This window comes from Sturnira hondurensis, unplaced genomic scaffold (genome assembly GCF_014824575.4).
Source record: "Sturnira hondurensis isolate 20B ecotype Veracruz unplaced genomic scaffold, ASM1482457v3 Scaffold0007797, whole genome shotgun sequence".
Classification (NCBI taxonomy): domain Eukaryota; kingdom Metazoa; phylum Chordata; class Mammalia; order Chiroptera; family Phyllostomidae; genus Sturnira; species Sturnira hondurensis.
The window spans coordinates 3,051,719-3,066,163 of record NW_028080428.1 but is presented as its reverse complement, the minus strand read 5'-3'; the positions used below and the strand labels follow the sequence as shown (position 1 = coordinate 3,066,163).

The window sequence follows — 14,445 nt, the reverse complement described above, 5'->3', positions numbered from 1 at the left end:
GGAGACCCTGCTCGACCTGCCAGACTCCCACAGCCTCCACGGCTGGGGCAGACTTCCCTCCGTGAGTTTTCCCTCCCCTAGCAGGGCTGCCACCAGCCCACATCACAATGGCAAACTCCATGCCTGTCCAGCCACTGGTCCCTTTATAATGTCAAGGACTCCTGTCACCATCTTCACCCTAGAGTCTCGCACAGGGTCAGTACGGAACGGGCACAATAAATGATAATGCGATCTTTGAGGCCAGGGCTTAGGTTTGCTACCTGTGAGTCCCTTCTCCCGGTCGGTCCCTTTCGGATTGCACCTAACCCGTGCCGTGAGGACCTGCAGGGACAGAGGGAGTTGGCAGCGTCCAGGCCCGGTCCGAGAACAACCTTCTGGGTTCTTAATCATATGGCTCTTAAAAGCGAGGGCCACCAAAGGCCTCAGCTGACCTCACAGCCTTCAGTCCTTTTTTGCTGTGTATTTCCAGTCATTATTGTCTTTCAGAGACACATTCACTAATTTTTTTAAATTACAGAAGCTATACAGTTATATATGTCCTCACTGTACCAAAAATCAAACTAATGGCTGCAGTGTAAGATTTGAGTCACAAAAGTTGGTATGAGAAACTGTCTTTTTCTCACTCTGTAATACCCGAACTCGGCTCCCGGCCCAGAGTTCCACCCAAGGGCAGCAGAATCTCCAGTACTGTCAACTCCGCAGCGGCACTTCCCGCTGCACTCGGACTCCACCGTCTTTGAGAACAGTTTTCTCATACGTCTGACTTTGGCCAACAGTAGAAAAATGCACTGCACTTAGAAAATTCACTGCATGACGTAGGGCCAATAATCATGTAGCCAGAATTTCATAAAACAGTACTCACTGCGGTACACTCTGATACTTTCCGGTTGTCTCTCCTATTCTGTGCTGTTTTATTGGATTCTATTCTGTTGCACCGACCCGCTAAATTTCACCAACCACTCGTGGGCCCGGAGCGTGTCTCTCCCTGCCTCTTCCCCTCTCCTCCCTGGGCAAATCGGAGCATTGAGGGCTTAGGTTCCAGCACCAGGAAAGGGACACCCGTTGGCCGCTGCCGACCGGGGCCCTACTGGGTCTTTGCGGACAGACCCACAGGCCACAGGCGGCCCTCCCTGGATCCGGGCCCTCTGGGCCTGCACCAGTGACCCTAGGGAGCTTAGGAAGTGCTCGAAGCTCCTCTATCAACATGGGCTGCTGAAGTGGCGGCAAGGGCCCCCTTACCTGTCTGGTTTTACCTCAGGCCTGGCTAAGAGGCTCCTCTCCCAGGGGCTTGCAGGCTCTCAGCTCTCCTGGGAAGCCAGGGCCTGGGAAGGGGGCACAGGGAGCGGATGTAGGATTGCGGCACGTCTCAGGCCCCTAGGGCTGCTCTTCCCACCTACTGGAGGTAGAGGTGCCCCCCTCATCCTTCCACTGGGGGCTCTCAGGGGCAGTTGCTAGAAACATCGCTGCTAGCAGCCCTCCAAGCCCCAGCTGTTCATTTCTCAGCGAACCTCCTGGTCCACAGAGAGCTCTGAGATAGAGAGCTCCGACTGGGCGAAGCTGTTCTCAAAGCCGTTGTTTCCACGGTGGGTTTGGCAAAGTCTTATATGAGACCCCAAACTGAGCAAAGACTTCTTTGTTCCCCTGTATCCACCCTCCAGGGGCCGGTTCTGGGGAAGCCAGGGCATCTCTGGGGTCAGACAGTGTGTGGTGGGTGTGGGGGTGGGCTGAAAGGAAGGAAAAACCAAAACAGCCACAGAATCAAAACCCTGCTCTTCCGCACAGATCCAGTGGATGCCCCAGCCCGCCTCCCCACTCTGCCCTCTGAACCTAAGCACGTTTATCAGTGTTGGTTTGTGCGTTTGCATATGCATACAGGTTTGGTGTGTACAGACATATTTTGCTGTTATTTTTGCCACTTAGAGCCAGCTTGCCTGGGTTCACATTCCCACTCTGCTACTTACTAAGTGAGCAACCTCAGGAAACTTACTTAACCTGTCTGTAAAATGGGCGTAACAGTAGTAATGAACTCATGGAATTGTGGAAATTACATTCAGGGAGAAGCTAGTACATGTGAATGCTATGCAGTGTGAACTGTGATTATTGCACTATTTGTGCCAGGAGTCTTTTTCACACTTTTTCTTTATTGCAGAGTACAGTGGCCCCTCAGGTTCCATGCGGAGATCGGCTCCGGACCCCCACGGACACTAAAATCCAAGGATGCTCAAGTCCCTTATATAAAGTTGTGTACGGTATTTGCGTATAACCTATGCATGTTCTCCTCTACACTTTAAAGCATCTTTGGGTTACTTATAACACCTAATACAATGTGCGCTGTATCAGGTGTTATACTCTGTCATGTAGGGAATGATGACCAAAGAAAAAAGTCTGTGTGTATTCAATACAGATGCAGCCACCATGGGCCTCACTGCACAGTACATGTCAGCAACGACACCACTTGCCCCCGGTATTTCGATCCCAGCTCGGCTGACATTGCGGATACATAGCTTGCAGATCTGGAGGCCACCTGTACCCCACTGTCTGGGTGCATCACGGTCTCCTATTGATGGACCAAGGTTGTTTCTCATTCCCGTTATTATAAATAACGCCTCAGCTAACACACTAGCCGTGTGCGTTTTTATTTTAAAAGTTATCGCCAAGTTGCCTCCTCCAAGGGTTGGACCAGGCACGCTTCTGCCGACCCTGCTTTTTCCCCTATGACCTTTCCTGTACTGGGCAGCAGCATTCGGCGGTGAGAAATGGCGGCTCCTTGTCGTTTTAATTTGCTTCACTCTGATTACGGTGGGTGCCTCCTCGAGGGAGCACGACCGGTTCGTCTCCTCCTCTGTGACTTTGCCCTTTTCCTTCCTTTGCCCATTGACAGGGGTACATGCTGCAAATACTTTCTCCAAGGCTATCTCTTATCTTGCTTCTCTTTAAATACCCTCTTGAATTTGGAATAGTTTGAGATTTCAGAAAAAAATGCGAAGGTAGCGTAGAGAGTCCTCCCGCTTTCCTCTATTAATTGTATTACCTTGCATCGATACGGTACAATTGTCCCAACTGATTACCCAAAACTGATATATTATTGTTAACTAAAGCCCAAGCTCTATTCGGATTTCCTTAGTTTTTACCTAATGTCCTTCTCCTGTCCCAGGATCACGCTACATGCAGTCGCCACATCCCCTGTGGCTCCCCTGGCTGTGGCGGTTTCTTAGACTTATTTCGTACGACATTGGCGGTGTCGAGGGGAACCAGTCAGCTATTTTGTAGCACGTCCCTCGGTTGAGTTTTGTCTGTTTTTCTCATGGTTAGGCAGGAGTTACGAGTTTTGGGGGGAAGACTACAGACATAAAGTGCCATTTCTGTCTGATCACCTGTCACAGTTGGAGTGACAGGTGACCCTTCGGCCCTCTGATGGGGACAGCCGCTCATCTGGCTGCTCTCTGTCAAGTCGGTCTCTTACCCCCCACCGCTTGCCTGCCAACTGTGTTCACGGTGCCTGTGGTTATGCAGAGTCGACCAAAGAACATCCAAGCCTATAGAACACCTTTGTAAGAATTGGAGCCAAATTTTTTTGAGGACATGCCCTAAGCAAGGTCTCAACAGATCGAGAAAATGCTCTGGACGATGGCAGTTTTACAGCTCATTTTACACATCAGAATAGAAGGAGAGAACGTGAGGAAGGTCATGTGAAACCAATGGGTGGAATGACTATAAAGGACACATGGACAAAACTAAAGGGGAGTGGAATCAGCGTCGGGGGGTGAGGGGGATGTCTGGGGTGGCGGGGAACGAGGGGGGAAAGGCAGACAACTGTACTTGAACAACAATAAAATAAAATAAAATAAATAAAAATTTTAAAAAAGAAATATTTACTGAAAGTGAAAAAAAAAACAAGAAAGAAATCCATGGGTGGTAGATTGAGGGGCTGGGGAAAGCAAAGCGGGGATTTCTCTAGAACTGGATAAAAGGCAAAAGGGAGAGACACAGCCCTCTGTCCCACTGGCGGGTCCAGGACGGTAAACGTTTGCAGCACGTGGGGACGGTGTGTGGGCACCAAGGCCACCCTGAGGAGTTCTGTGCTCTCGAGGTTCCATGGTCCGTGCTCTGGGGCAGGCGGCTGTGCCCTGCGGGTCTGGAAAATTACTTGGGCATTTCAAAGGTGTGTTGCCCTAGATGAGTGAGGACAATGGAGAGCTTTCACTTAGGGTGAAGATGAACCTTTGCTAAGGAAGCTACGGGCCTGGATGTGACTCCCCTCACAGCCCACCCAGTTAGGAGTCTGGGATCAGACCCTCCTGTGTGTGACTTCTGTCACTGAGCTTGTCAGGGCCCCCCGCCCTCCAGCCTCTCAACTTTATTTTATTCACAGCAGTGAGGGCTCCCTGCACCTCCCCCATGCTGAGAGCTCCCACACTTGCCTCAGTGACTCCTCAGGACAACCCATAGCATTGGCCCCTTATCGTCTCCACTTCATAATTAAGAAAGCAGAATCTTCCCCTGATTCACCACACCAGAGCCAGCGAGTGGCAAAGTCAGGGCTCCAGCCCGGATCTGTCCAAGCCGGATGTAACTGCTTAGATGTAGAAACCAAAGTTGAGAGAGGGGACGTGTGTCCACGTCCGCCCAGCACGGCGGTGGCTCTGCCCAGGACCTCCCACAGCCAGGCCACCTCTGACCCCAGCAAATCTGCAGCTGTTCCTCACTTTCCGTGCGCTGCCCTGGCCTCAGCCACCCCCCCCGCCCCGTCTGCCCACTCCTGACCCTTCTCGGGCTTCTGTCCTTTGGCGCCCTGTCTTCTGGCACCCACCTAGGAGTGGAGGGGGAAGGGACCCAGACTTCCCAGCACATAAATACGCCCACGGATTCCCAAATATACAGAGGTAAGTGTTCCCTCCTGCCACCGCTGGGGCTGGCTGCCAGTCCAAACACCCGCCTGGCTTCTGCTCCTCCCAGTGTCGAGTTTGGGTCTGGAGTCCTAGCTGGAACAGCAGGTGCCCTTCACTGCGTGGGGGACCTGCTGGGCTCCCGCCATCACCAACAGTGGGAACAGCAGGGTAGCCAACAGCCACATCCTGTTTGGATCCATTTTCCACTCTGCACATTTTATGGACAAATGTGAACCAACAACTTGGACACCAGTGTTTTCGCCACGGACAGAGCGCCTCTGTGAGGCATCTGACAGGGCTGTCTCTAGTGCCCTGTGCCCCGACTTTGCGTCTGGGGACACAGCGCTGTTCAGGTGTTCCCCATCGTTACGTAGTCACCGCTTACCAAGAGGGCTGCTTTTCGAAAACTCTTGACTGTGGAGAATTTTAAACGTATGTAAAGTTAGGCAGAGCACCCTTCACCCAGTCCCCACCACTCATCACTTGGTCTCCCTCCCCCAGTCTCCACCACCCAGTCCCCACCACCCAGTCCCCACCACCCAGTCCCTCTCACTCAGTCCCCACCACCCAGTCCCCACCACCCAGTCCCCACCACCCAGTCTCCCTCACCCAGTCTCCATCACCCAGTCCCCACCATCCAGTCTCCCTCAACCAGTCTCCCTCACCCAGTCCCCAGTACCCAGTCTCCACCACCCAGTCCCCACCACCCAATCTCCCTCACCCAGCTTCAGCAGTAATCACCTCAGAGCTGATCTTGTTTCATTCACGTTCCCTTGCCTTCAAAACAAATCCTAGATAATGTATTATTTCACCCAAAAAGGAACAAATAATCCAAAAAGTGAGGAGTCTTTTATTAATGTAACTATAATATCATTTCCCCCCTAAAGAGGAATTGTTCTAGAATATAATCACATATTTGGTTAACATTCCAGATTTTTCCTAAATATTTTCTTATTTTATAGTTTGAATTAGCACCCAGATAAGATTAACGTGCCACAGTTGGTTAACATGTCGGGTTTCTTTTCCCCTAGAGTTTCCCCTCCCTCTCTTTTTTTCTTTGCAGTTTATTTGTTAAGAAAAAGCCTGGCCCTCCGTCCTGCGGGAATCACCAAGCCTGGGTGTGCTGATTGCGCCCCCGCCCCCGCCCCCGCCTCCGCCCCCGTGTAGTTTCTCCTGTTTCTCTGTCCCCGAGGTCCTGGTAAATTGGATGATCTAGGAGTTGGATTAGATGCAGGCTTGACCTTTTTTTGGCAAGAATATTTCACAGGTGATACCGTTTCTCCCATCAGGAGGCATAGACTGTCTGATTGCCTCTTTGTGATGTTATTGTATCGCTTTTTTAAAAAAAATCGTATTTTGAAAAAACTTCAAGCCTACAGAAACTTGCAAGGAACTCCCTTACGCCTTCCCCCTTGATTCACCATTTTTATCTCATTTGCTTTATTGCTCACTCTCTTGTATATAATATGTATATTTTAATCATTTGAGAAGAGACTGCCAGCACTGAGCCCCTTCCCTGAAATATTTCGGCATGTGTCTCCTAAGAACTCTCTCCCATAACCGTCTACACGAAAAACAACTTCTATTTTCACAACGTTCTGACAACAATCGTGTGGGTTTTCCCTTGGTATTAAACAACTCTCCAGCCCTCCAGCCACCGGCTGGGCGTCCTGCAACTCAGTTCTGCCACTGACCACCCAGAGCGAGTACAGACCCCTCAGGCGAAGGGCTCAGCGCCACAGGCTGCCCCACTTCAAAGACCAAACGTAAGTGCTTCTGTCTGACCAGCTGCAAATGGGGCCCCCAGACCCCCTCCTCGAGTTCCATAATTTACTAGAAAGGCTCGCCGAATGCAGGAAATACTCATGTTTACTGGATTGTTATACAGGTTGTAATGAAGGATAGAGATGAACAGACAAATGGAAGAGGCGCAGAGGGCAGAGAATGCTGGAGGGGCCCCTGGGTGAAGTGCCACTGTGGTCCTTGTCTGCCTGTCTGTCCTCACTTCCCTGAGTCCTTTTTCCCCAGAAAAGCTGAGTTGCGCCCGGGTCTCCGAACATTCCGGGGGCTTCACGTCCCTGTGCCTTTGCAGGGTGTGCTGTTCCCTCTGTCAGGCGTGCCCTCCCCAATATTCCCATCCGGATGAACCACGCTGGGCCCCACCACCCACTCCTCGGGAAGCCTTCTCTGATGCCCACGCTGCAGGGGCTAACCTTGCCCTCCTCTGGGCACCTCTGCTCCCTGAGCCAGCCCAGGAGAGTGTCACGGTCGCTGCTGTGGACTTTGGAGGGGCCGTACCCATCCTCCACTCTCGAGTCCTCTCCACGTGGGGCTCTGAGAGCCTTGCTAAGTGTTGGTTGAATTGACCGTTTGTGCCTGGATCTCAGAGAAGGGACACATGGCCTGGCAGGGGTTGGGGGCAGGGAGGGTGTGGTGGCCGCCACAGTGGGTGGGGTGAGGAGAGAGGCTTCCTCCCACGCGCATTCCTGCACTGGCACTGAAGGGGAGACCACCTCCTGGGAGGCCCCAGGGAGGCCGTCTGGTCTGCGGCTCAGCACACAGCCCTGCCAAGGCCCGGGTAAGCCGAGGACACGCTGGGCCCTGTGTCAGGCTGCCCGAGGCTCTCATTGAGTGGCGCTTCCGTGGGCTAGCTCTGGGCTCAGCACCTGTGTGCCTTGGCTTATGGAATCTCCAACACGCCTCCAGCCGGCTGCTATTATTACACCCGCATTTCCCAGAGGAGGCCGCGGAGGCTGCGAACAGGGGCCTGCCCAGGGTCACACAGGGTCAGCTCTGTGGAGATAGACCGTTGTTGTTTTTTAAAATATTTTATTTATTTTTAGAGAGAGGGGACAGGAAGGGAGAGAAACATCAATATGTGGTTGCCTGTCATGTGTCCCCTACCAGGGACCAGGCCCGCAACCCAGGCACGTGCCCTGACCGGGAACCAAACCGGGGACCTTCTGCTTCACAGGCCTGTGCTCAATCCACTGAGCTACACCAGCCAGGGCTAGACCGTTGTTATTTTTTATTGAACAGATGGGGAAACCAAGGCACAGAGGGGTTAAGCGGCTTGCCCGAGGTCACCCCAGTAATAAGCAGCAGAACCAGGGTCCTCACCCAGGCACTTGGCCACAGAGCTTTTACACACTTGCCCTCCCGCCTGACGATAACAGTGGCGAGGAGGAGGGCCAGGACGCGGCACTCTGCAGCCAGCAGAGCCTCAGCACATGTGGCACCTCATCGCCTCTCAGCCCAGGAGAGGCCCAGGGCTCACAATCCCCACTTCACAGACCGGGGTAAGGACTCACAGGGCAGGGCTTGGGCCCCAGGTCTGACACCCAGGCCGGCCTGCCAGGCCCCTCCGAGGTGCTGGACACACTGAGTTTGGCAAAACTGAGCAAAAGGGGCTTTGGGCACCCGAGGCAGGTTGGAGCGCCCGGGCTGGGAGGCAGGAGCTCTGGGGAGAGAGCCCTGGCTCTGAGAGTCTGAGAGGGGCTGGGGGACGGGACGCAGTGTTCCCTGCTCGCCTCCCTGCTCTCCTCCTTAGTGCAGCCAGGCGACCCTGTTTCTACTGCAGGATATCTCCCCCACCTGCTTGTGGCCTCTTCCCCCTGTGGGTGTGGCTGCCAGCCATAGGGAACTGGGGAAGGCGTCCAGCTAAGCCCAGAGCATCCCTCGGGTCCAGGAGTCAGGGCCTCCTGCTCAGCCTGCTTCACCCTGCGGCCCCAGTGAACACTCACTCCGCTCTGCTTCTCAACAGAGCAGCTGGTCATCCGTCTGTCTGTCTGTGAGCTGTGAGCTGCCTGGTTTTAGAGATTCGTGCGGAGAGGCAGGCTGTGGCAGGGACGGTGAGCAGGGCAGAGAATGGAGCTGGGAGGTGGTGGCAGTTGGATGAAGGGTTCCAGGCCCCTCCGCCTCCTGGCTCTGAGACCTCCTGGCATGGGATGAGCCTGCGAGGCTCTGCCCTCTGTGGGCAACCAAAATAGAACAAGGAAGCATGAAACTGACTTGGCAAGGACGTCTCTCTGTGGCAGATGATGGCCTGAGGGTGGGTAAACTCAGAGCCTGGGGCTTTTGCACTGGTGGGGTCCCCTCTCTGCATGGCCCCACATGGGCCACCCACACCAGATGTCCGTGAGCAATCACATCCCCCTATAAGTCTCCGTGGTGTTGGCAGTGTCCTCTGAGGTCTGCTGGCTCATTGGCTCGGGCGCCAACCCACCTGGAAGCAGCCTGACACCTGCCCCTTCTCCCCTTTGTGAACCCAGCCCTGGCCGTGGCCCTGGCCCAACGCAGTGGGGTACCCAGGCCTTCTCTTGTCACCTCATCCCACCCCACAATCTGGTAAAACAAGGCTATCTTCTGTCTTTGACAGATAAGTAAACCGAGGCCCCAAGGATGTAACGTGTGGGTGGCAGTCACAGAGCCTGGCCCGAGACCCAGTGTCCTTCCCAGTGGCCCTTCGGCCCCTCTGAGAGTGAAGTTTTCACATGTGGATGAAAGGAGGACACGCAAGGCCTGAAGAAGGCACGTGGGGCCGTGGGGAGGTGGGGAGGCAGAGAGGAAGATCATTCGCAGCAAACTATGTCTGGAGCCTGAGCCAGGGGCGTCTGTCGTTTCCTAGGTCATTGGAACCCTCTGCGCCTCCCGAATGCTCCGTGTTCTCTCTGGGCTCCAGGCCTTGACTCCACCTGCCACTCCCCCTCCAAGTCTCCACTTCAGCGCGTCCAGTCGTGTCCAGTCATTCGACAACTATTTCCTGCACTCCTGCAGTGAGGCAGACGCTGCCCGAGGCGAGCTGCTCGAAGCGAGCAAGGAGAGCATTGTCCTGCCCCCTCGGAGGTTCCAGTCTCCCAAGGGCAACATGTCAAATGAGCTGAGACAGGCTGGTGGCGGGAGCAAACCCCAAAGCAGTGGCTTAACACAATGAGGTCCATATTGCATTCAAATCACAGCCCAAATGGATGGCCAGGGGTTCCGCTTCAGTGTCACTGCCATCCCCTAGCCTTGGATGGGGTCCCCTTGGACACTCTGCGTTAGGCTGCCCAGTGAGGGAAGGCTGGGCAAGAAGGTTTCGTGACTAGGTTTGGGAGGTGCGCCTGTCACTTCCGCCCACACTGTCCCGGGAAGGCTCGGCCACACGGCCACACTTGCCTGCAGGGAGGGTTGGGAAGTGCCTACTGGGATGTCCAGGTTCGGTGAACCACTGGCCACACACTGCCAGGTGGGTCACGGACATGCTGGGGCTGCTGTCCCCAAACTCAGTGGCTTAAACAGCAGAAATGGATCCTTTTGTGGTCCTAGAGGCTGGAAGTCTGCACCCAGGTGCTGGCAGGACCAAGCCCCCGCTGGAGGTTCTAGGGGAGGGTCCTCCCTGTCTCTCCCTGCTCCTGGGGACTGTCGGCCACCCTGGCTGCCCGGGCTCGTGGCTGCGTCACTCCAACCTTGGCTCCGACTTCACGTGGCCTTCTCTCTCATGTCCTCTCCTTTGCGTGTCTCCGAGGTTACCATCATTGGACGTAGGCCCGTCTGCAGGGATCCAAGATGATCTCATCTGAAGAACCATCATAATTATATCCACAAAGACCCTTCTTCTAAGCAAGGTAAAAACCACAGGTTTTCGGAACGATGAGAACACGGTCCTCTGTGTTCAGGGGCCACCTTCCAGCCCACCAGCAGGATTGCCTAGACTCCTTCCCAGGGCAGCAGCAAGGCCTCTTAGGGCCTCGCCCGGGGGTCGCAGAACACGATCTCCCAGCATTCTATTGGCCAAAGCAGGTCACGAGACCCACCCAGAATGCCTCTCCCGATGGGAGGGATGGCAAAGGCGCAATGCAAGAAAGCGTGCACCATGGGAGGGGTGGTCGAGGCCGTCTTCGAAAACCACCTGTCAGAGTCCATGTGTGTTCTGGTGAAGCCACTGCTGGGGGCCCTGGACATGTGCTTCTGGCTGCTGCTGAGGCTGGGGTGGAACTGTTCTGTCAGAGGGGAAGCCTCCAGACCTGTGCCTTGCAGGCCCAGATCAGCCACCAACTCAGTGAGTGACCGTAGGCCAGTCTCCCATTCTCTCCACAACCACACATGGAGTACCTACTGTGCCAGGCCCCACTCGGGGCACAGGGGTCCCAGTGGTGAGTGAGCTGGATCCCTGTGGAAATATCTGTTTTGCAGGTGATAAAAACTCACAGCTGGACAAACTGATCTCAGAGAGTGACATGTGGAAGGAGAACAGCAGACTGTCGGGGAGAGGAATCCCTGGAGACAAATAACCCGGGATGAACCACCAGGGCAGAGAGCTGGAGGGGGGTGAGAACTCCTGCCCATTCCGGGCCTCAGATTCCTCCCCTGTGCATGCCGTGGACTCAAACATTCTCCCCTGGCATCCTAGAGTTGCTCAGGGGCACCCCAGGGGCTACTGCAGGAGGGGTCTGGGCAGGGGACATCTAAAGTTTGTGACTAACTGGGCTCGAAGCTTCTGGTCAGCTCCCACAGTCTAGGTTCCAAGCCAGCATACCAGTCTCTGATCCTAGTGGCTTTCTGGGACAAAATTTTCTCAGGACTCTTCTTGTTCCTCAATGGTCCTGCCAGTGTCTTGGGTCCTGGGGAAACAGGGAACCTCCCTTCTGTCTGTTGGACCCTCCGGCCCCCCTACCATCACAGAACAGACCTGTAGGGGGATGCTTGCAGCTGCTCCCTCCCCTTCAAACTTGGGTTTGCTTGAACCAGAAGAATCCCAGGGACCACCCACGAAATGCCAGTGTGTCTCAAAGAGCTGGGGCTCTTCAGGGTTAGCCATTCCCCTCTCTGCAGCCCTGGGTGGGCCCTCTACCCTTTCTGAGCCTCAGGGTGAGCCTTGCCCTACAGGGCGGACCACAAAAGCAAGACCCCAGTGACAGCCAGGTCCTTTGAGGCTGGCTGGGGTCTGCCCAGGGTGAGATGGCAGTTACTCTGAGGTCAAGAGAAGTGGCAGGAAAGATGCAGCCTCCTAGGGAGCTAGGTTGGGGCAGGGGGAGCTGCCCCTGGTGCCCCTGCCCTGCCATTCCGGGAAGCACCTGGCCGGGCCTGTCCCCACAGGAGTTTGGAAAGGCTTAGAGGCGAATTAGTCACTAGGCAAATCATTCACTTCATTTCAGCAATCTTTATTTCTGCCTTCCGTCCCAGTGTTGGGAACTGGGTGGCACGGGGCAGAGGCGCCAAAGACAATCATCACCCTTCCGGCCCTCAGTTTCCCCTCCGTCACACGGGGAGGGAAGGCTTCCCCTGTTTTCTTCATCAGGACACTGTAAGGGTCAAAGTGACACTATCCGGGCCTGAGCCTTTCAGCCCCCAGAGTGTGGCACTGAGGACCACCCAGATTCCCTCCTTGCCCTCAGGGGGCTCTCAGGCTCTGGGGGAGGCCCACGCCCCACGCACCACATCAGCTGGCAGGGAGGAAGGACAGGAGGGGCACGGCCCGTGACAAGGCAGGTTTGAGAGCCTCTCAGCCAGTTCTGGCTTCACTGAGCTCTGCCCTGGGAGTTTCCGACTGGTCTTGTGTGGGAACCAGCAGCATCCTCACCTGCACTTCCGGGCAGGCTTTTAAGACCCTCATGCACATCACTGTCCAGGGGGACCCCATGACATTTCCCAGAGGGCAGAATCGACCTGGAGGCAGAGCTGCAGCCCCCTCTTCTCAGCCATGTTGGGTCTTAGCTGTGAGAGAGCCTTGGAGAGGACGATCAGAGTGGAGGGGCAACACAAGGCCCTCAAGTGAGGTGGTGGCAGAGGTCTCAGGGCCGCGTAAGGCCAGGCAGTGAAGAGGCAGCTCAGCAGACACAGCCGTCTCATCCGGGTACGGCAGGGGCCACCATGGCTTCTAGAGGCCTCAGCTGGTGGTGCTCAGAGCGGGGTCCGAGGAGGTTGGCCAGTTCAGGGTCACACCGGGGAAGCTGGCAATGAAGCTCTCCCACCTTCTTCTCATCTGCTGGGAGACAGGAGCGGGGAGATCAGGGCACAGGTGCGTCCGCAGATGGTGGGCTTCAGGTGTTGTTCCACCTACAGCCACGAGGTGGTGGTAGACCCCAGAGACAGAAGCACTAGGGACCCTTTATTCTCCAGGAGGAGGCGGGGCCAGGACGGCAGCTCCCACCAAGTGGGGCTGGACTGTCCCTTTCCGGGAACACAAGATATAACCCTGGGAAGTTGTACTGGCTGATCTCCTTGCCTCCAGCAAAATCCTCCCATCCAACACACTGCCGGATGCATCATCTTAAAACAGCTCCGACTATATCACGGGTCTGCTGTAAAGTATTCCTGGGCTCACTGGAATTTATCTATGGGATAAATTCCAAATGCTGTCAGGGCCCCCTGAGTTATGGCTCCTGAATACCTCCCTCTCCAGCCTCGTCTCCAAACAAACGAAGAAAAAAGCTCGGTCATCTTCCTGGTCCTTGGCCCGTAAATTTCTACCTGAGCCCTTGCTGCCCTGGGTCCCTCTCCCTGTAGCACTCGTTCCTCCAACCATCCATCAGTCAGACCTGCTGATATTGCCTCAGCCACCACCGGCTGCCTCCTTGCTGGACCTGGATCAGCTGCTCCGTGTCCCTCAGGCCTCCTGGCTGCCGCTCCTGATCAGGGGAGTCCAGCCTCTCTGGGCCTTCCTCTGAGGATCTGAGCCTCCCACGATCCTGTCTGAGGCTCAGCGCCCGGCGCAGTTGGCCCTCCACGGGCTTCCCCCAGGGCTCTTGGAGCTTGCCGTAAGAGCGCCGTGGTCCCCGCAAGGACTGGCTGCGTTGCCCTGTCCTCATAGCTCCAGAGGCCGTAGGCACAGGACTGCTCCTTGGCAAGTCACTGGCCTCTGAGATGGCCTGGTCCCTCCATTCATCTGACGGGAGCTCACTTGGGGGCAAAGGTTGATGCTGCTGAGGTGGCCATCATAAACCAAAGGGCAAGCCACAGGGGCCAAGCATCCCTGAGTCACCATCTAGGGCAAAGGGTGCAGGCCTCTCCCCTGCCCCCAACTCCCACCTCAAGGCAGCCTTCCCTGACCACACTGTCCCCAAGGAGCTTGGCCTCCCCTAAGCCCCTGCGGCCCTGGCTGTCCAAACTTGCTATGCTGACACTCAGAACAGACTCAACAGCAGCAGCACAGAGATGAGCTGTCAGAGACAGGCCAACTCCAACCTAGAATAGTCAGAACACGGGGACAGGGAGGGGGCGGTGCCCGTAGGGGCTGTGGGGAGGGGGACTTCTTTAGTGGCTATAGAGCCCCAGTTTTGCAGGATGAGAAAGTTCTGGGATGGGGTGCGTGACCGTGTGAATGCAACACTACTGAATTGTGCATAAAAATGGCCGAGATGGTACATTGTGGTTTTGTGCATTTCACTACAATTATAAATGAAAAAAAAAAAAGAAAGAAAGAAACAGGACAGCTGTAGGCTGGGAAATGGAGACTGGATTTTCTCCAAGCCTAGCTCTGCCCCTACTTTTCCAGCAGAGAACAGGGTCAGGAGCTCAGGTCCTGGGGACCAGCTGCCTCTGGGGAAACGGTGGCTTCATCACTGCAGGTGGGCGA

At 55.3% G+C, this 14,445-nt stretch overlaps 1 protein-coding gene across 1 annotated transcript; it reads right to left on the bottom strand.

Annotated features, from left to right (window-relative positions):
* Positions 1 to 13,402: 13,402 nt before the first annotated feature.
* Positions 13,403 to 13,909, bottom strand: CUNH11orf86 (chromosome unknown C11orf86 homolog). Its single transcript, XM_037053260.1, has one exon. The coding sequence runs from the start codon at positions 13,676 to 13,678 to the stop codon at positions 13,403 to 13,405; it is 276 nt and encodes a 91-aa protein (XP_036909155.1). The 5' UTR covers positions 13,679 to 13,909.
* Positions 13,910 to 14,445: the final 536 nt, after the last annotated feature.

Bases quoted from the DNA above. Each gene is read 5' to 3' on its own strand.
- CUNH11orf86 (XM_037053260.1), bottom strand. From the start codon at position 13,678: ATGAGGACAGGGCAACGCAGCCAGTCCTTGCGGGGACCACGGCGCTCT.